This window comes from Pelophylax lessonae (assembly GCF_965119305.1).
Source record: "Pelophylax lessonae genome assembly, chromosome: 9".
Lineage (NCBI taxonomy): Eukaryota > Metazoa > Chordata > Amphibia > Anura > Ranidae > Pelophylax > Pelophylax lessonae.
Genome location: NC_138776.1, coordinates 272,147,351 through 272,169,746, shown reverse-complemented (window position 1 = coordinate 272,169,746; position 22,396 = coordinate 272,147,351). Strand labels below are relative to the sequence as shown.

The following is a 22,396-nucleotide window of genomic DNA, read 5'->3' as shown; positions in this document are numbered from 1 at the left end:
GAGACGTTGCTTGCCATGCTGTGCTGTGTCTGTTGTGCCTGGAAGCCAACAGCCACACTGGTCCTGCACTCCTTTCAGCTTTGCGTTCACAGGCAGATCAGTGGCTGACACCGCTGAATTTTTCAGTTGGTAAAGTGGTGTGTGACAACGGTGCCAATCTGCTGAGCACGCTGAAACAGGGCAAAATAACACACGTGCCATTCATGGCACACGTCCTGAACTTGGTGGTGCAGCGATTCTTTGCCAAATACCCTGGGGTCCAGGACGTCTTGCGGCAGGCCAGGAAAATCTCAGGCCATTTCCGAAGATCTTACACAGCCATGGCTGAGATTCAGCGGTGACACTACCTGCCCAGTTTAATCCTCTTCAAACAATTCCTAAAAGGAGGATGAGGATAAGCAGGTTTTTGTACCTCCCTTCCTGCAGAGGTACCTGCAATGCAAGTATTTTTAGCACTTGAAAAGGAGTGTGTTGTCTTTTTCCCTAAGATGTTTAATCTAGAAGCTCATGCTAGAAGAGTGGTGCAAACTGAACAGAAGGACAGAGCAGCAGAATGTCTTAGTGGTCATCACCTTGCAGCACTGGGTTGCTCAGTCCAGAACACTTCTACCTGTACAGCAGGATGTCACATTAGGCACTTGAAGAGGTTTTTCAGCATAATGAGTCACCTATTTGGTTGATGGGGCCTTCATGAGCTTAGCCATATACATGGAGTTTCCATTGGGGGATGCTGTGTCCTTCAGTGGTATACTCATTAATGATGATTAGGTGGGTCCTTTGGGGGGATTAGGGTCTTATGGTGGTAACTTTGTATTGGACTTGTCCCGAAGGGGTATATCTGTCTCCAGTTGTAGCCTGTGAACCTGCCTTAACCCTTGCCTCTCTTCCAAAGCAATGGAAGTTGGTATGAAGAATATTGATTCTATCCTAAAGAATAATTCTACAAGTTGGACATTCTTGTCTGCATTGCAAGAGTTTAAACTGTATCCTTTAAGGGCAGCTTCCTTTGATAGCAATGAGCTGCATTTAGTCCTGCCTCCGGCTTTAAAGTAAATGTCTGCCGAATGAAAGAAAACTGCAGTTCTAGAGTCAGTGTCTAATTCCAAAGAGGTTTGCTCCTGCAGTTCTGACTCGGAGTCCAGAAAGCATTGAAGAGGGAAAGAGAGTCCTCATCCAAAAAGACAGGAAAGAGCTTGAATTCTGGGGGAGAGGTTGCTTACTGGTCTTTTTCAGATTGTGCCACCCATTCCTCCGAGGACCAAGGAATCGATGCTCAGAGGTGGGTAGAGGATGGAACCAAGGAATGGTGCTCGGAGGTAGGTAGGAGGTGGAACCAAGAAATGGTGCTCGGAGGTGGGTATAGGGTGGAACCAAGGAATGGTACTGGGAGGTGGGTAGAGAGTGGAACCAAGGAATGGTGCTCGGAGGTCGGTAGAGGGTGGAACCAAGGAATGGTGCTTGGAGGTGGAACCAAGGAATGGTGCTCGGAGGTGGGTAGGGGGGTGGAACCAAGGAAGGGTACTCGGAGGTAGGTACTGTAGAGGGTGCAACCAAGGAATGGTGCTTGGAGGTGGTTAGGGGGTGGAACCATAGAATGATGCTCAGAGGTGGGTAGGGGCAGAGAAAGGGGGAGTTCCTGCACCTATTCTCTGAGAAAACAAGCCCTAATAATGAGCCACCTATTTGCTTGTTGTGGTCTTCATGAGCTTAGCCATATGAGTTTTCATTGGAGAATGTGTGAGGTCAACCAGGAAATAAACACCAAACTGTTAACCTGAGCATGCAGCCTGCCTGGCCAAGAAAGGGTGGGATGAGCGTGTGATGGTATTAGGCAGTAATATATCCCCCCCCCCCCTCCCTGGTGGGAGTGGAGATGACCCCATCTATAAGGATATACAGTACATACACACACAGTACAAGGCCGTGTTCACACTACGAGATGATTCTCGGGGCTGCAGTACCTCTGAGCTTCAGAAGATGGTGATCTCACTTCTACCCAGACAGGAAGTCTTTATAGAAGACAGGAAGTGATGTCAGGTATTAATAGGAAGTTCCGGGTCAGAGGTGAGTAAGGAGGAAGTAGAGCGGAGACGTTGCTGGAAGAGGCAGCAGAGGAGGTAATAAGATCTTATTTTCTATTTACACCCAGAAACCCCCCCCCCCCCTTTCATGTCCGTCCTCTTCCTCCATAGTCACTGTGATGTCTTTTATCTCCAGCAGATGATGATACACACATATATAGTGTGGAAACCTAGAACAACACCTTCAGGGTCAGAACATTCCTCCACTTACATATATATTTTTATCCTTACCTGTCTAGACAGAAACCTGTATAGATCGAGTGACAGAACGAATGGGGATGAAGGAGGACCCGAGTCACATGACTGAGAAGATACTAAACCTCACCCTGGAGATCATCTACCTGCTGACCGGAGAGGTGAGGAGAATTCTGGGAGGTCACATGACATCACTCTTATCTCTATTAATAAAACACAGACCTGACCGGAGAGGTGAGGAGGATTCTGGGAGGTCACATGACATCACTCTTATCTCTATTAATAAAACACAGACCTGACCGGAGAGGTGAGGAGGATTTTGGAATTCTAACATGATATTCCTATGGGTTCTCCAATACAGAGATTTCCTCTTCTGAAGTCAGGTGATCATATGACCATCACAGTGCCTCCATGTGACTCCCCAAGACCTGAGAGACACAACATGCAGAAGATTCTAGAAGTCACCAAGAAGATGATGGAGCTGCTGACAGGAGAGGTGAGCGGTGCTGGGAATTCTGGGACATTATCCAGTAACAGACAAGGGATGTGTCTGGATGGTGACTGTATCATTGTGTGTGTCAGGTTCCTATAAGGTGTCAAAATGTCATTGTTGATTTCTCCATGGAGGAGTGGAAGTATTTAGAAGGACACAAGGATCTCTACAAGGACATCATGATGGAGAATCAGCCGCCCCTCACATCACCGGGTAAGAGGAGACTTTATTGTAAAGGAGAGAGCAGTACAGAGGATCCACCTAGATCCCCCATCATCTGATAAACACATAGAAACAATGTATTCAGTCAGTGTGTGTCAGGGCTGGGCTCCTGCTACTTAACGAGCAGCTCTTTTCTTTCAGAGCTCAGAAGTTGCTTAGCTGTCGGTTAATTACCAGCCGCTTGTTACCACAGCTGGCTTTTTATTTGTGAAAAAAAGAGTGGTGAACTGAGTCTCTGTATTGATTATAGAGGTCTCATTCGCATTACTGTTAAAAATACTTATCCGATCCCATTGATAACGGAGTTATTCGACTGCCTCAAGGGAACAACGGTCTTCACTAAGCTCGATTTGCGAGGGGCATACAATCTTGAGAGGATTAATGAGGGCCACGAATGGAAATTTAATACTAGGACCGGACACTACGGATACCTCGTAATGCCCTTTGGTCTCTGCAATGCTCCTGGAGTTTTCCAGGACTTTATTAACAATGTCCTCTGAGATATGTTGCCATAATGTGTGGTGGTTTACCCGGATGATATTCTCATATATTCTAAATCCCTAGAGAACCACCACACAGATGTCTCTCCCGTGTGCTACAGAGGTTGAGAGAAAGCAACCTCTATTGCAAGTTGGAAAAGTGCGAATTCCATGAACAGGTTATATTTTTGGGTTATGTCATTTGTGCTGCCAGGTTTTCGATGGACCTAGAGAAGCCATCTGCAGTCCAAAAGTGGCTTCGGCCCACAGGTCTACGTCCTCTACAAGATTTTCTTAATTTCTCTTTTCTGGTCAAACCCCTTCATTGATACTGTATGACCAGAAAAGAGGGCAACCCACAGAATTGGTCCCCGGAATCCATTAAAGTATTTGAATCCCTCATGGCCACTTTTGCTGCAGTTCCAGTGCTGGAACATCCTGATCCCATGTTACCCGTCATTCTTGAAGTTGATGAATCTGAGACTGGAGTAGGCGTTGTCCTGTCCCAACCTCCTACCCCTGAGAGTTCTATCCATCCTTGTGGCTACTTTTCTAAAATAAATTGTCTCTAGCTGAATGAAATTCTGAAACTGGGGACAGAGAATTATTAGCCATAATTTTAACTCTTAAAGAAGGGAGGCATCTCATCAAGGGTAATACTGTGCTGGTCCTCATTTTGACTGACCATAAGAATCTTTCATTCTTGTCTGAGGCTAGACGTTTATCTCCTGGAAGAGCTCAGTGGGACGTTTTTCTGTCAAGCTTCAATTACATAGTCTCATTCATACCGGATACAAAGAATATAAGAGCAGATGCCTTATTGCCGCAGTTTTCCTCCTCTTCCAAAATGGAGTCTGTTCCCACTCCTGTGATACCTTCGGACTGCATTTTGGCTATTTTTTTCTAGTCTCACTTCACCTTTGGGTGAGAGAATGATGCCCTCTCAGATCCATTCTCCTCCTGGAAAACCTCATGACCGCTGCTTTGTCCCTGAGAATCTCTGCACGATTTTCCTCCAGACCTACCATTCACCTAAGACAGCTGGGCACCCAGGAAAAAATCAACGGCGTATGGACATATTGTTGAGACATATGGCCTATGTCTCAACAATGCTGGTGGCCTAGTCTCCGTGCTCATGAAACCAGCTTTGTAGCCGCTTGTCCTGTGTGTGCTCAGAATAAAACACCACAACACCTTCCAGTGGGCCTCCTTCAACCCATACGCAGTGCAGAGAGGCCTTGGACCCACTTGTCTATTGATTTTATTATTGATTTAGGCATCTCCCATAGCAACACAGTTATTCTTATGGTGATTGACCGTTTTTCAAAATGTCACATTGCATTCCGCTAAAGAAGTTGCCTGTGTCCAAGGAACTGGCATTCATTTTCACTGGAGAGTTCTTTCAGTTACATGGGTTACCTAAAGTTATCATCTCGGACAGGGGTAGCCAGTTGGTGTCCAAGTTTTGGGGAGCCTTTTGTGCACATTCAGCTTTCCTTTTCTGCATATCACCCACAGTCCAATGGGGCCGCAGAATGGGCCAACCAAGCCTGGGAGCCAGGCCCGGATTGGCCAATCGGGAGCACCGGGAGAATTCCCGGTGGGCCGGATTGGTCGAGGGCCGTTGTCTTGGTGAAGAGGAAGTCACTTACTGAACTCACTTCCAGGACATGCTGCGTTCCATGCCTCTTCCCACTCCAAAAACACGCCCCCGGGCCGCCCAGCGCTGCCGATAATTGGCTTGCAGGCGATACACTTCTGGTGGGAGGCGTGGAAGAAGAGCTGGCACCCTATCACAGGATGGATCAGAGAGCGATCACGGAGCCGTCAGCCCTGTGGAGATAATAGCAGGGACAGGAGCTCTGGCCACCCCTCCCTTCAGCTGAGGGGCGGGGCTACACATCACTGCCTCGGGTGAGGGAGATGGAGGCTGTAGATTGCAGAGTGGAGCAGTCACCTCGGAGCTAAACCAGCCTGACCTGCAGTGTGTGTATCAGCAGGTCAGTGTGTGATAATGACAGCAGTTTAAGGTGTTCTGTGTGTCCAATCACCAGCAGGAGTGTTCCTTCCTTCTTCCCCAGTATAGTGAGTGCCACTCAGTGTACAGATATCAGTGTTATCTATAGGGAACAGCACCTAATGAGTTATTCCCTATATATATATATATATATATATATATATATATATATATATATATATATATCTCTGATATGTGTACACTAAGGGCTTTTCCCTAACACTGACATCTGTGCACTTCAGCTGGAAGAATGTCTGTTAGTGCCGGTTCACACATATGCGATGCGGGAACCCTGCAAATGCACTGCAGGTTCCCGCATCGCATTCAAATCGCAGGCAGTTCACACTGCCATATGCGAATCGCTGGGGGGTGTCAATACAAAGTTACCGACACCCCCAGATCAGTTTGCATATCGCAGTGTGAACTGTCAGTTCAGACATGAATCGGATCGCATAGGTGTGAACACCCATGCAATCCAATTCTGCTGCGGACCCAAAAAAAGGTATCCTGTGCGAGTTGTGTCCAAATGCGATGAGAATTTAGCCATACAATCGGTATGGCTCAATTCGCATCACACAAACATCACATGATTTTCAGAGCAGTGCCCTGCGAATCACATGCAATGTCTGTCATCGCACGAATGTGAACCGGGACTAACATTGGTGGTCAAGTAGGGGTGTTGAAAATAATTGTATAATCGATGCATTGCGATTCAGCCTTAAACGATTCTCCATCAATGCAGGCAACAGCTGAATCACAATTGCATCAATGACGTCATTCTGGGGCGCCCCTGTCAGAGTGCTCCCCTCCTTCCTCCTCTCCTTGTGTATGTCACACAGAGCAGCGATCTCCTGCGGTGTCACGGAACCTGGATCTGAATTGTTCTGCAGCGATGTAACAAAGTCCCGCCTCCTAGACCAGCTCCTATGATAGACGGCACACTGATCAAATGCTAGAAAATTGAATCAGTGTGACGTGTATCATAGGAGCCAGTCTAGGAGGTGGAACTATGGTGACAGCAGCCGCCAGGCAATTTAAATTTAAGCTCTGTGACACAGCGAGAGATCGCTGCTCTGTGTGATCAAGGCACTGGTGAGGTTGAATTAGATGGGCACTGATAAGCTGCATTGAATGGGCACTGATAAGGCTGCAATTGATGGGTAATGATAAGCCGCATTTGATGGGCACTAATAAGGCTGCATTTGTTGGCACTGCTGATGTTGCATTGATGAGCACTAACATACTGCATTTGATGGGTATTGGTGAGTCTGCATGTGATGGGAACTGATAAGCTGCATTTGATGGCACTGATAAGCTGCATTTGACGGGCACTAATAAGGCAGCATTTGATGGACACTGGTAAGGTTGCATTGATGGGCACTGGTGAGGCTGCATTTGATAGGCACTATTGATGCTGCATTGATTGGCACTAATAAGCTGCATTTGGTGGGCACTGGTAAGGCTGCATTTGATGGGCACTGATGGGGCTGCATTTGATGGGTACTGATGAGGCTGCGTTTGGGCACTGATAAGCTGCATTTTATGGGCACTGATAAGCTACATTTGATGGGCACTGGTTAGGCTGCATTTGATGGGCACTGATGGGGCTGCATTTGATGGGTACTGATGAGGCTGCATTTGGGCACTGATAAGCTGCATTTTATGGGCACTGATAAGCTACATTTGATGGGCACTGGTTAGGCTGCATTTGATGGGCACTGATGGGGCTGCATTTGATGGGTACTGATGAGGCTGCGTTTGGGCACTGATAAGCTGCATTTTATGGGCACTGATAAGCTGCATTTTATGGGCACTGATAAGCTACATTTGATGGGCACTGGTTAGGCTGCATTTGATGGGCACTGATGGGGCTGCATTTGATGGGTACTGATGGGGCTGCTTTTGATGGGTACTGATGGGGCTGCATTTGATGGGCACTGATGGGGCTGCATTTGATGGGTACTGATGGGGCTGCATTTGATGGGCACTGATGGGGCTGCATTTGATGGGGCTGCATTTGATGGGTACTGACGAGGCTGCGTTTTGGCACTGATAAGCTGCATTTTATGGGCACTGATAAGCTACATTTGATGGGCACTGGTTAGGCTGCATTTGATGGGCACTGATGGGGCTGCATTTGATGGGTATTGATGAGGCTGCGTTTGGGCACTGATAAGCTGCATTTTATGGGCACTGATAAGCTACATTTGATGGGCACTGGTTAGGCTGCATTTGATGGGCACTGATGGGGCTGCATTTGATGGGTACTGATGGGGCTGCATTTGATGGGTACTGATGGGGCTGCATTTGATGGGTACTGATGGGGCTGCATTTGATGGGCACTGATGGGGCTGCATTTGATGGGTACTGACGAGGCTGCGTTTGGGCACTGATAAGCTGCATTTTATGGGCACTGATAAGCTGCATTTTATGGGCACTGATAAGCTACATTTGATGGGCACTGGTTAGGCTGCATTTGATGGGCACTGATGGGGCTGCATTTGATGGGTACTGATGGGGCTGCTTTTGATGGGTACTGATGGGGCTGCATTTGATGGGCACTGATGGGGCTGCATTTGATGGGTACTGATGGGGCTGCATTTGATGGGCACTGATGGGGCTGCATTTGATGGGGCTGCATTTGATGGGTACTGACGAGGCTGCGTTTTGGCACTGATAAGCTGCATTTTATGGGCACTGATAAGCTACATTTGATGGGCACTGGTTAGGCTGCATTTGATGGGCACTGATGGGGCTGCATTTGATGGGTATTGATGAGGCTGCGTTTGGGCACTGATAAGCTGCATTTTATGGGCACTGATGGGGCTGCATTTGATGGGCACTGATGGGGCTGCATTTGATGGGCACTGATGGGGCTGCATTTGATGGGTACTGACGAGGCTGCGTTTGGGCACTGATAAGCTGCATTTTATGGGCACTGATAAGCTACATTTGATGGGCACTGGTGAGGCTGCATTTGATAAGCACCGATAAGGCTGCATTCGATGGGCACTAATGAGGCTGCATTTGATGGTTACTGGTAAGGCTGCATTTGATGGGCATTGATAAGCTGCATTTGATGGGTACTGATAAGCTGCTTAAGTGTGGGCTGGGACACATGGATGGGGACACAGGGGTCCCCATGATCCCCTATTCCCCGGGGGTCCCATGAGTTGTCAGTCTGCCCCTGAGCCAAACTGCATGTTTTAGTGAACATGAAAGGATTAGTTCATCTTTTCCAAAAACTGCCAATACAGATAAGGGGGGTGGTTAAAATGAAATAGTAAAGCTCTGACTAAAGATGAATAAAGCCCTTGTTATAGGTAAAGGCCATTTATATACCTCCTGAAACCTGACTAAAAACCTCCCAGTGATGGTATCCCACTTCCACCATCACATGAGTGACCTTTTAGCTCACACCTACTGCACTAGGGGAGAAAAAGCGCGGAGACGGAGCTCACCATTTTGATGGTGGAGGTGAACAGCTGGGAGTGTTGTAGCAAAGTCTTAGCAACAAGGTAGGATGGGATGATGCCATGTGTGGGGGTTTTTCAGTCAGGTGAACTAAAGTGGGCTGGTCTAAGGCATGAAACTCCAGGGCTGAAAATGAGTCCCACTCCGGCCCTGCTGGGAGCAGTTCTTACGTTGCTATATTTCTGACCACCATAATAACTGGAGGGACCTGTTACCTTGGGTGGAGTTTGCTCACAATAGCACCATCAATGCCACCCCCTGATTATCTAATTTTATGGTGAACTATGAGTTCCAGCCATCCATGTTGCCTGATACATCTGTTCCGCAAGGCATTTCTGCGTTAGAGCAACATCTTCACGAACTTTGTTCCACTTGGGTGCAGGTCCAAGAATCTTTGCAACACTCCAGAGAGAGGTACAAACAATGCTTACCACTGACGCCTACCTGCATCCTCCTAAGTTGGGGAGACGGTAAGGTTAACCCAGTGGCCTACACATTAGATCTTCCTTCCAACATGCATATTTACAACGTATTCCATGTTTCCTTAAGTGTTATTGCTATACCACCTCAGTACCACGCCTTCGCCCGCTTAAGGTTGACAACCATGTGGAATATGAGATACAATATATCATTGACTCCCGTAGGTTTAGTGGACTCATAGGATATCCAGTTCACAGAGGGGTTACGGTCCAGGGGAACGCTCTTGGGTCTCATCCTGGGACGTAAATGCTCCTGCCCTGCTCCAGGCTTTCCAGATACGTTTTCCCCTCAAGCCTGGGGCTCCCCCAAGGGAGAGGGATTGTTGGGGAAGAGGCTACTGTCAGGGCTGGGCTTCTGCTAGTTAACAAGCTGCTCTTTTCTTTCAGTGTTTAGACGCTGCTCACCTGATTACCATTTCCTGCCTCATTAGTCCAGCCTCCAGCCAGCCCCTTTTTTGCTTTTGAAGCAGCTGAGCTCATTTCATCCTTGCCCTTGCTTGGTCTATGATCTCCAGTGTGTTCCTGTGTGTTACTTGCCCTGGCTGACTTCTCCTCCTATTCCTGATTTTTGCTCCTGACTATGCTGACTTCTGGTTTCTTGATCCCGGCTCCTCTGATTACCTGCTCTGGAATCCAAATCCCGGCTTCTGTTTTTGACAAAGTTCCTGAACTGTTATTTTTTTTTTTCTATTTCATTAAAGGTGTGATTTGTTTTTAACTGTACTTTCTGTCTTCGCCTGGTTTATGGTCCTTGACAGCGTGTGTGTGTGTGTGTGTTTCCTACAGATGGATCCAGTAATGGGAACCCACCAGAGAGATGTCCCCGTCCTCTGTATTCCCAGGATTCCACACAGGAAGGTCACACCATCCTTCACCATCATCAGGTAGATGAGGAACAATCACTGATAGTATCATTAGGATCTGTACATTATCTGCATTGTTACCATTGATGTCATTTTTATTATATATTCAGAGTGGAAACCTGAGAGATTCTAAAGTTGAGGTTAAAGAAGAGATAAAAGAGGAGGATGATGAGGATGGGGTCATAGAGGAAGTACACAAAGATCTGTACCAGGACACCATGATGAAGTCATCCAGCTACAGAAACCCACCAGAGAGATGTCCCCGTCCTCTGTATTCCCGGGATTCCACACAGGAAGGTCACACCATCCCTCAATGTTACAAGGTTGGTGGGATGGAGTATCTAGAACATAGACTTGTGGAGGGGATGTGTGTGTTTTTTATGTAAGCTTATATCTTCCAGATGATATTCTCTCTCCTTCTCTTGGTTTAGAGTGGAGATCCAATCGATATAGAATTTGAGGTTAAAGCAGAAGAAGAGACGTATGTGAGGGATGATCAGCAGTCTATGGAGGAGAATGGAATAACGGGGACATTTATAGAGGAGGACACTCCTACAGAGATTAGCACAGGTGGGTCATTAACACTAAATACATTCCTCCACCCATACTGCTCACTGATTGGTCCAGAGTAGGGCGGGGACTGGGTGATATCAGCCTGTAATCCCCTGGTCACTTTCCTGAGCTGTGTTCCCCGTCCTGTATTTCTGTATTTCTCTCGGATAATCTTCCTTCTCTGTGCTGCAGACACAATTTATGTCTCTAGAATGGATTTATGGAGATTCTGGGGTTCAGCTGGCAGTAAAATGTTGATGTTTACCATAGATGTTGCTCAGCCTAGACACCTGGGGTATGTACCTTGGTTCTTCAGCCCCATGCCCGGGTCTAGCAAGATCTCTGACAGAACAATTCTCCTGGGGTTACTTGCTCTGTTATTTGCTGGCTGTGCTGGGTGGAGGGATATGTCTGTATAGTCTCACACCCAAGTCACTGAGTGCAGTCTAAGGAGATGGGAGGCAGCGATGTGGGACCTCTGCAACTGATTACTGAACACAAATATTATTAGTCCTGACCCCTGCACTATACACTCTATGTTGTACATTACATACTCCTGACTTCTGCTCTCTCCCCTCTACCTACTGCTATATATACACATAATATGGATTCTCTTTTGTTACACCCATTTCCTACCAGCTGGACATTTTATATCTGATGATTTGATTGGAGGACAGACTTTTACATGGTGATAATAATGTGATAACATCCTCCAACTTTGGAACCTTAAACAGAAAGTGATAATGGGGGAGGAGTCAGTAGCCCAATGATGGTGGTCTTCAGGATCAGTCCAGTCTTCATCTTGGTTGTTCTCCCCCCATCCTCACTCTCTGACCTCTGGTGGGGCTCAGCCCCGCTGTTATTCATGACTAAATCATGGACTAAATAAGGAAGTGCGGGACTTCTTGTGTTGGGAAGATGGCAATGAGTGATAGAGGGGGAGGGGACGTCCTATACTCGTCCCCTCATCACTGTCACTCCTATAAAAGACAGTTCTCATTGTTTCCTCACTCTCTGACTAAGGTCCATGAATAAAGAAATGAACTGGTAGGAGATCAGAGGACCCATTTACTAGTTACCTTGAGGGGGGAATTGTAAGATCCTCAGAGACAAAGCTGTCTGATGTGGGCGGAGTCCTGGTTTAGGGGAACCAATCTGCTGATGTCTAGTAATAATCTTTGTATTTCTATTTTAGTATATGGACGGGAGATGAGGAAAACCTCAGAGGATTGTCTCACTTTGTCTCCAGACTGTAAAGTAGAAGATGAGGACATCACACAGTATAGTCCAGGAGAAAACCCGGCTACCTCAAATGTCCATCCGGCACCACACAGTGTAGATGGACCATCGTATTCCTCTTATCCTGAGGAACCTCAGACTGTGAGGGACAGTGCCGGACCATCGTATTCCTCTCATCCTGAGGAACCTAAGACTGTGAGGGAGAGTGCCGGACCATCGTATTCCTCTTATCCTGAGGAACCTGAGACTGTGAAGGACCGTGCCGGACCATCGTATTCCTCTTATCCTGAGGAACCTCAGACTGTGAGGGACAGTGCCGGACCATCGTATTCCTCTTATCCTGAGGAACCTAAGACTGTGAGGGAGAGTGCCGGACCATCGTATTCCTCTTATCCTGAGGAACTTCAGACTGTGAGGGACGGTGCCGGACCATCGTATTCCTCTTATCCTGAGGAACCTCAGACTGTGAGGGACGGTGCCGGACCATCGTATTCCTCTTATACTGAGGAACCTCAGACTGTGAGGGACGGTGCCATCCTTACAACAGATAAGAGGTTCTCCTGTTCTGAGTGTGGGAAGAGTTTCCATTTGAAAGGCAATCTTAATGTGCATATAAGATCTCACACCGGTGAGAAGCCGTATTCCTGTTCTCAGTGCGGGACATGTTTTGCACAGAAGTCCAATCTTTCCACACATCAGAGATTTCACACTGGTGAGAAGCCGTATTCCTGTCCTGAGTGCGGGAAATGTTTTTCAAAGAAGTCTACTCTTTCCACACATCAGAGATCTCACACGGGTGAGAAGCCGTATTCCTGTCCTGAGTGCGGGAAATGTTTTTCACGGAAGTCCCATCTTTCCACACATCAGAGATCACACACTGGTGAGAAGCCGTATTCCTGTCCTGAGTGTGGGAAATGTTTTTCAGATAAGTCCAATCTTTATAAACATCAGAGATCTCATACGGGGGAGAAGCCATATTCCTGTCCTGAGTGAGGGAAATGTTCCTCACTGAAGTCCTGTCTTCCTGTACATCAGGGATCCCACACAACCCTGGAGGTGTATTAGTGCATTGAGTGCTGGAAATGTCTTCTATATGAATGTTGGTGGACATGTGGGGAAGAAGCAAACCCTGATATACACCTCAGATATACTCCATGGCTGATCTTCATCATGTAAGAAACACTTCATAAGGAGATCAAAGATCACCAAAGACATGGATGAAGTGTTGTTCCGTGTTGGCCATTGATAGGAGGAGAAAAGTAAAAATGGAGTCCTTACCTTTCATTGGCTGAGTACATTTTGTGTGGGAAGATTTCACAAACACTTACAGGTCTGGTTGTTATAAATGTGTTGATGAAATGTGACCCGCATTCCCCCAGTCATGGTGAATTGGGGTTTCCTATAATGGTGAGTTCCATCTAGTGGCCATAATGTGCTTTCCTGACAGATGTCCATGGCAGCATATGTTTGAGTAGCCCCGCCCTCATTCCTCCCCCATAAGACCCCACCCCCATAAATGTTCAGGATAAGCCAATGTCTGCATTGCTTTTTTGTCCTCCTCACTTATAGGACCATTTTTGTATGAAGTTTTCCTACCTATTGGAAGTATTGGTGGGGGAGTCTGGTGCTGGGCAGCTGTGCGGGATGTCAGGAGCTTCCTTTGGTATCCAGAAGTCTTCCAGGATGTCCCGAGTGGTCATTGAGTCCCCAGCTATCAGCGGGGTGGTGTTATGGCACACATATGTAGAGAATCCATGCCTGGAGAGTGGGCCCTGCCATCGGCGGCCATTTGCATTGGCTAAAGAGAGTATGTTATTAAAGCGCTCACAGGGGGTGCTGCTCTCTATTGTGGCTGCTAGTAGAGGCAAATGGTCAGGCGGGGTTCAGGCAGGACACTGGTACTTAGACGAGTTGTCAGCTGGAGCAGCCTTGGGGGGGAGTAGGGCTCAAATGCCTGGAGGCTGACAGTGTTGGGCTGACCCCGGGTGTAAGAGGGGAGGGGGGAGGGGGAGTCCGGGTGTGGACGATCCACTGTTCAGTGGGTGGATGAGGATGGGTTGCACTCCGGGCTGCTCTCCGGGTGAGCGAAGCAGCTCAATGTTAATCATAAAAGAAAGGGGGAAAAAAGCGCAGTTTTAAAAGAAGGAAGTTTTATTAAAAAAAGGAACAGGTTATGGTGACTCGATAATGGACTCACTTCAGTGCAGTCACTGTGGTGCCCTCCCTGGTGTTGGTCAGTTAGCTCGGTGCCTGCTCTGGGTCCTGATGCGGTCCAATCATCCGGGAGAAGTCCGGGGTCTCTCAGGCGACTTCCGGGTCGGATCGGCATAGGAGATGTGGAGCGTTGTGGAGGCTTCTTCCGGCTGCGTCTGACGTCACGGGGTGTTTGGGCTTTGGTGGGCGTATCTGGGCGTCACTAGTCTTTCTTTTATGATTTGCATTGGCTGGGAGCCCAGTTGTTAGCGGGTGGCCATTAAGTGTTAGACACGTGAAATTTGTTTCGGTACGAATACAAATTCCGACAAATTTCTGGTTATTCCTAGATTCGGATGTATCCAAATCTCCAAATTGTCAGGGTTATTTGGGGACGTTAAATTTAACAAATAGAAATGAAATGTCATATTTTGATCTACATAGAAATGAAGCAGTAGTATCCATTTTTGTCAGGTTTCTAAAAGGTTAAAATATCCTTTAACAAAAAGTGCCTATGCAGGAAAAGTGGCTATTCAACAGGTTTATTCCAGACAGGCTGTATAAATAAATAGTCTGTTGACTTTCTTTAAGATAAGGTCTAAGACACTATTCCAAGGTAATCTTATCTCTGTTTGGGATCATAAAACAAGTCAGTATTTTTCTATGCTTAGACCAATGTAAAACTAAAATTTACAGATATGTTATAATCTTATATGTAACATGATATTAACAATAAAATATATAACTAGCATACATAGATATGTAGAAGACCGTTATACATTATAATGTTTCATATTTTGCTAACTTCTAACCTTACTGATTTTGATGAATCATCTCTCTGTATGTCAAAACAGGCTTCAGTAAACATTTGTAAATTGTAAGTCTGGTCTAGAAGGTCGGGGATTATAGGCTCTTGGTCAACATAAGGTTCAAAGTTTAATTGTTATATTCTACATACTGAATATGAGAGTAATGCAATACTGCAGTCATTGATTATAGAAATCAGATCCTTCTAGTGACGTAGAATTTATATGATAACGAGATCCCCACCCACACTGCTGGGGGCATAAAAGGTTCTTGTCAACTAGAGGGGGGAGGAAGGGAGGACTGGAGAGATCGTAAGAGAAGTCAGATGCTCTGAGACACTGAGGGTGACATTTGACCCTGTAAGGCAAGACAGCGTGACATCTCAGATAATAGACTTGGCTGGTAAAGTATATTCTTATTTTTCTTACAAACAGTTTGATCTGCTTTAACCACTTAAGCCCCGGAGGATTTGGCTGCTAAACGACCAGAGGGTATTTTGCGATTCGGCACTGCGTGACAATTGCGCGGTCGTGCGACGCTGTACCGAAACAAATTTGGCGTCCTTTTTTTCCCACAAACAGAGCTTTCTTTTGGTGGTATTTGATCACCTGTGCGATTTTTTGATCACGCGCTATAAACAAAAAAAGAGCGTAAATTTTGGAAAAATAGCAATATTTTTCCCTTTTTTTTATATGAAATTCCCCCCAAAAAAAATGTAAAAATCAAAATTTTTTAATATTTTCGGCCAATTTGTTTTATGCTACCTATGTTTGGTAAAAAAAATCGCAAAAAGCGTATTTTGATTGGTTTGCGCAAAAGTTATTGCGTTTACTAACAAAGGGAAAGATTTTTGTCATTTTTGTTGTTTTTTTTTTTAACGCGTAATGGCGGCGATCTGCGATTTTTTTTGCGGTACTGCGACATTGCGGTGGACAGATCGGACCCTTGACTGACATTTTTGACACTTTTGGGGTTACCAGTGACATTTTTACAGTAATCAGTGCTATATATATGCACTGTTACTGTAAAAATACACTGGTAGTGAAGGGGTTAACTTTATTTGAGAGGGAGGGGCTGTGTGTGTCCCTAGGGGCGTGATTCTAACTGTGATTGGCTGTGGCTTCAACTGTATGCAGAGTGATCAACGGATCTACATAGTAGATCCATGTGATCATCTCTCATACAGAGGGGAGAATGACAGGCAGCATGTTTACACAAGCTGCCTGACTTTCTCCCTCTCCCCCGCCGATCGCCGAGTGACCGGGGGACATCGGGTCCGCTGGTCACACGCGCGGGGGGGTCCGTGACCACGCGGGAGCGGGAGCGCGCCTCCGGTGGCGCGCGCTCGCTCCCTAGACCCTCACAAGCTAGTGACGTAGCCCTACGTCACTTTGCCTGTGAGGGGCTGACCGCCCACGTAGATAGTCGTGCGGCGGTCGGCAAGTGGTTAATTAGATGCACCTAACTGATCCATCATTGAAACTGTTAGTATCAAGATTTGAATTTGGGACCATTCTAACTGCAGTATGATTGGTTTGATTTTCTTTAGTATATGGTTCAGTTGTGATGTATTCTTTATGGTAGATTAACTAAATAGAAACATATTTTACCAAAACTAATCTGGACTTTTGAGGCGTGGTACAACAATGTTGATCCATGCAACTTTATTTAAAACATAGGAATTGAACATCTGTTAGATGAGAGAAAAGTCACGTGTCACATCTGTCATGTTGGTTGCTATATTTAGACTATTAATTATTTTCTAAGGCCCCATTCACACTAGTGCGACTTGTCCCGCGATTTTGGACCGCAAAATCGCATGACAAGTCGTTTTCCATTATTTTCAATAGCCCCATTCACATCAGTGCGTTTTTGAAGTCGCACCGACTTCAAAGTAGTTCCTGCACTACTTTGCCACGATTTTAATGCGTTTTCATGTCCATAGACCTCAATGTAAACCCTCCAAAAACGCATGCAAATCGCACATGAATAATACAGACGCGATTTCAGCGCAACTTCTGTCCGTCTTTGTATCTCAAAGCTAACACAAGCACCTTTTTGACCCTTGCCCCACCCAATCCTAAAGTTGCACAAAAGTCGGAATGACCACAAATCGGATCGAAATCGCGTCAAAATCACAGTACAATCGCGGTAAAATTGCGTCTACAAATCGCGGCAAAATCGCGCGACTTTTCAGTAGCACTGGTGTGAAAGGGGCCTAAAAGTCTTTGGTTATGATCATTTTAATATTCTGAGACAAAATTCTTTGGTTTTATTCTCATATTACCTTTGTGATTTGTTTCATTGTATTTTATTCTAATTTTGTGTTTATCACCAATTATATTTTGACATTTTATCTTGCACTTAAGTATTCAATAAATATATATATTTTTGCACAGAAATTGTATGACCCCTATCTTCAGTTTAGTGTCACTTAACCACTTAAGCCCCGGAAGATTTTACCCCCATTCCGACCAGGGGGTATTTTGCGATTCGGCACTGCGTGACTTTAACGGACAATTGCGCGGTCGTGCGACGCTGTACCTAAACGAATTTGGCGTCCTTTTTTTCCCACAAACAGAGCTTTCTTTTGGTGGTATTTGATCACCTGTGCGATTTTTTGATCACGCGCTATAAACAAAAAAAGAGCGTCAATTTTGCAAAAATAACAATATTTTTCACATTTTTTTTATATGAAATTCCCCCCAAAAAAATGTAAAAATCAAAATTTTTTAACATTTTCGGCCAATTTGTTTTATGCTACCTATGTTTGGTAAAAAAAATCGCAAAAAGCGTATTTTGATTGGTTTGCGCAAAAGTTATCGCGTTTACTAACAAAGGGAAAGATTTTTGTCATTTTTGTTGTTTTTTTTTTTAACGCGTAATGGCGGCGATCTGCGATTTTTTTTGCGGTACTGCGACATTGCGGCGGACAGATCGGACCCTTGACTGACATTTTTGACACGCGATAACTTTTGCGCAAACCAATCAAAATACGCTTTTTGCGATTTTTTTTTTTTTTTACCAAACATATGTAGCGTAAAACAAATTGGCCGAAAATTTTTAAAAATTTAGATTTTTACATTTTTTTGGGGGGGGAATTTCATATAAAAAAAAAGTGAAAAATATTGTTATTTTTGCAAAAATTACGCTCTTTTTTTGTTTATAGCGCATGATCAAAAAATGGTACAGGTGATCAAATACCACCAAAAGAAAGCTCTGTTTGTGGGAAAAAAAGGACGTGAAATTCGTTTAGGTACAGCGTCGATCGACCGCGCAATTGTCCGTTAAAGTCACGCAGTAAAAAATCGCAAAAAACCCCCTGGTCAGGAAGGGGGTAAAATCTTCCGGGGCTTAAGTGGTTAATTCTGACAAAATCAAATTGTAATAAATTTTGTTGAAATCTGTTAAAATTTGTTTCGTTTATTAATTTTCATACAAATTCCAACTTTTCAGAACGATTTGAGTTAGGATCAGTCAAAAAAAACGATTGACAGATGCAAATTCTGTGTGAAGAAATAGCTGGTTGTTAAGCAGCAAGCCGGGAAGCCGGCCTCCTGCATCCTTACCAACCATGACTCATCAGCTGTCAGCGGGCTTCCCCACTGACAGATGAATGGAAATAAAAGAATGCTGGCATTGTCCGGCAATAGAAAAAAAAAAAAAAACAGCGTGCTCCCCCACCCCCAGTCCATACCAAGCCCTTGGGGGGCCAAAATGTAAATAAAACAAAAACCAGCACGGGTTCTTCCCTAAAATCCATACCAGACCCTTTATCCCGGCATGCAGCCTGGCAGGTCAGTAAAGTGGGAGGGACGAGTGAGGGCCCCCCCTCCTTAACAATACCAGGCCACATGTCCTCCAACATAGGTGGGTGGGTGCTTTGGGGAAGCTCTGCCCCCCCAACTTAAAGCACCTCCTCCCCATGTTGATGGAGACAAGGGCCTCTTCCCCACAACCATTGCCTGTGGTTGTGGGGGTCTGCAGGCAGGGGACTTGTCATAATCTGAATACCCCTTTTACCAAGGGGGCCCCCAGATCCCACCCCCCCATGTGAATGAGCATCTGGAACATATTACTCGTACCTATTCACCAAAAAAGTGTCAAAAATTAATAAGAACACACACACAATTCTTAAAAAATCCCTTATTAAAAAATAACTACTGCAGGCTCCTCCTCCATTTGACATTTCTTACATAGGTAAGGGGCGGTAAGTATATCCAAGAGATATACCTAACCTACAGGTAGGCTGAAACCTACATTATTAAAGATAAGAGTACACTAACTATGAGTCATAAACAAGATGGGCTTTGATCATATACCTAGGTGACCCCTATAGAGAGAGACACCCACATATTATGGGAGTATAAACTCCATCCGGTGTATACCAACCTGCTATCCTCATAAGGTGATTATCCTTCCTCCTTTCTGTATAAATAGATATAGAATAGAAAATGTAATTACTCCTCACACTACTACACATATATATTTTATCTTGTACCTAGGATTATCAGGACTGATACCTATATATACAACACATTTTGGTCTGATTTTCTCCCCTGTGTCCACCCCAGGTCGGGATAATTTGTTGGGGGTTGGAAGGAAGGATGTGTGCCATGTTTGTATTTATTATGAAGTACATAAATACAGTATATGTTCTATGTTTATGAAACACTAATATCGAGTCTGTTTATAAGCGAAAACTGTCTGTACATCTTCATAGTCCTGAAGAAGCCTTGTGCGAAACGCGTAGACCAGTGAACAGACAAAATATCTATATCTACACGAACCTTATGATATATACAAACTTATCCTTATATATATGTATGATGTACATGAGTGATATTAGTAGGAGACATTGATCTCCTGTGTACGAGCTGAGCTCAGTTTGGGGCCAGTTTCCTCATTTTATTGAGATCTGGTTTTAGATAAATCAATAAATGTTATTTTAGGATAAATCCATGTAGTTGTTATCTGTCTCATGCTGTGCCCTTAAAGTCCATACATATGACAGTGGTTCCTTGTGATCATCTGTAGTTTCGCATTTTTTTGGATAAGAGAAGGGATTTAGTAGGATTCTCCAAATAACTGTTCACAGGTGAGGACAACTCTCTCAATAGAACTGTATCGCAGATCTGCAGGACCATAAAGCACCTGTATGGGATGAACAAGTCCCTTTGTAGCTGAAGGAACTCAGTGAACCTTGCCTCTTCAAGACACCAGCCAGTGTCTCCTTTAGCTTGCACCCAGTAACTGACTTCTATCACCCAGAGGAGGATCTAACAGCACAAGTCTTAAGGATCCCCTGTGGGGGGGTCTATACTCGCAAGGCTCTTGGAGCCCACACACCAGTCTTCCTCAGTAGTACCAGACAGGATCTGCAGATGTCCTCCCTCAGTCAGCCCTCGTAAGAACCAATGGGGTTGCAACTTCAATGTTTTAGGCCCTCAGGTCGCCCACCTGAGGCTGCCTGGCAGCCTCTGCAAGGGAGAGGCAGCAGCCCCCTCCCCACTTAGACCTCTCTCCCTAGAGTTAGACTGAACTGGACTACGAGCCCATGTGCTCTTCAGAAATAAATGCAGGTAACCAGTATGCCTTGGGGCACATCCCCTTATAATTGGCCAGGGCTGTACAGACATCCATGATCTCATCTGCCAGGCTTCCATCCACCTGTCCAATATACTCCATGGCTATTGGATCAGTGTGAATCATCAAGACAGCATGAGCTGTGTCCCTGTTGGGCAGAAAAACCAAAAACGATATCCACTCATTCTAGCACCTACCTAGGAGGGCTCTACATCTGTATGGAAGGGTCTGTTTGATTATTCACCTGCTGGGACGGTGCTCTGATGTGAGAAGCTGCAGTGTCAGTATTCCTTTAGCACTAATTAACCCCTTACGGGTTTTTCTCACCCAGCAAACAAACAACTGTTACACTGTCTTTTCTGACCGCTTAGGAGACTTTAGCAGCCGTAGTTTGAATTGCGATTTTTTTTTTTAAATAAATTACTAGAGTAGCAATTATATATGGTATAATATAATATTTTTTTCCTAACAATATGGAGTTCTCCTTTGCACCGTCTCTGTTTATCATGGATTTATTTCTTACTGTGACAGGTCCTTGTGCTGCTGCAGCCTAATCCCTCTATGCTGTGGCTGCTCAATGCAGGTTATAGCTGGAGGGGGGCAGCGTCTTCCTTACTGATACTGTTCCTGGATTGTCAGCTCTTCTGCAGGCCTCATAAAGCTGGTGTATGGGAAGCTGACTAATGGACACTTTCTATTAAGCCTCTCCAGATCTGCGTGTACAAGGAGTCTCAACTCTGACCATGTCAAGCTTTTCCCTTGCAGGATCACTCAACTGACCAGTTTAATCCTCTTCAAACAATTCCTAAAAGGAAGATGAGGACGGTCTATAAGCAGGTTTTTGTACCTCCCTTCCTGCAGAGGTACCTGCAATGCAAGTATTTTTAGCACTTAAAAAGGAGTGCGTTGCCTTTTTCCCTATGATGTTTAATCTAGAACCTCTTACTAGAAGAGTGGTGCAAATTGAACAGAAGGACAGTGCACCAGAATGTCTTAGTGGTCATCACTTTGCAGCACTGGGTTGCTCAGTTCAAACCCAAACCAGAACACTTCTACCTGTACTGCAGGATGTCAGATTAGGCACTTGAAGAGGTTTTCCAGCATAATGAGTCACCTATTTGGTTGACGTGGCCTTCATGAGCTTAGCCATATACATGGAGTTGCCATTGGGGGATGCTGTGTCCTTCAGGGGTATACTCAATAATGATGATTAGGTTGGTCCTTTGGGGGGTTTAGGGTCTTCTGGTGGTAAATTTGTGTTGGACTTGTCCCTAAGGGGTATATCTGTCTGCAGTTGTAGCCTGTGAACCTGCCTTAACCCTTGCCTCTCTTCCAATGCAATGGAAGTTGGTGTGAAGAATATTGATTCTATCCTAAAGAATAATTCTACAAGTTGGACATTCTTTTCTACATTGCAAGAGTTTAAACTGTATCCTTTAAGGGCTAGCCTCCTTTGATAGCAATGAGCTGCATTTAATCCGGCCTCCTGCTTTAGAGTAAATGTCTGCCGAATGAAAGAAAACTGCAGTTCTAGAGTCAGTGTCTAATTCCAAAGAGGTTTGCTCCTGCAGTTCTAACTCGGAGTCCAGAAAGCATTGAAGAGAGAAAGAGAGTCCTCATCCAAAAAGGCAGGAAAGAGCTTGAATTCTGGGGGAGAGGTTGCTTACTGGTCTTTTTCCGATTGTGCCACCCATTCCTCCGAGGGGACCAAGGAAT

At 45.3% G+C, this 22,396-nt stretch overlaps 1 protein-coding gene across 1 annotated transcript; it reads left to right on the top strand.

Moving 5' to 3' along the window:
* Positions 1–11,125: 11,125 nt before the first annotated feature.
* Positions 11,126–13,200, top strand: LOC309564469 (uncharacterized protein; the record flags this gene model as incomplete). The annotated part of the gene is made up of 2 exons (XM_082269099.1): positions 11,126–11,150; positions 12,642–13,200. The coding sequence occupies 2 exons, from the start codon at positions 11,126–11,128 to the stop codon at positions 13,085–13,087; spliced, it is 471 nt and encodes a 156-aa protein (XP_082125225.1). The 3' UTR covers positions 13,088–13,200.
* Positions 13,201–22,396: the final 9,196 nt, after the last annotated feature.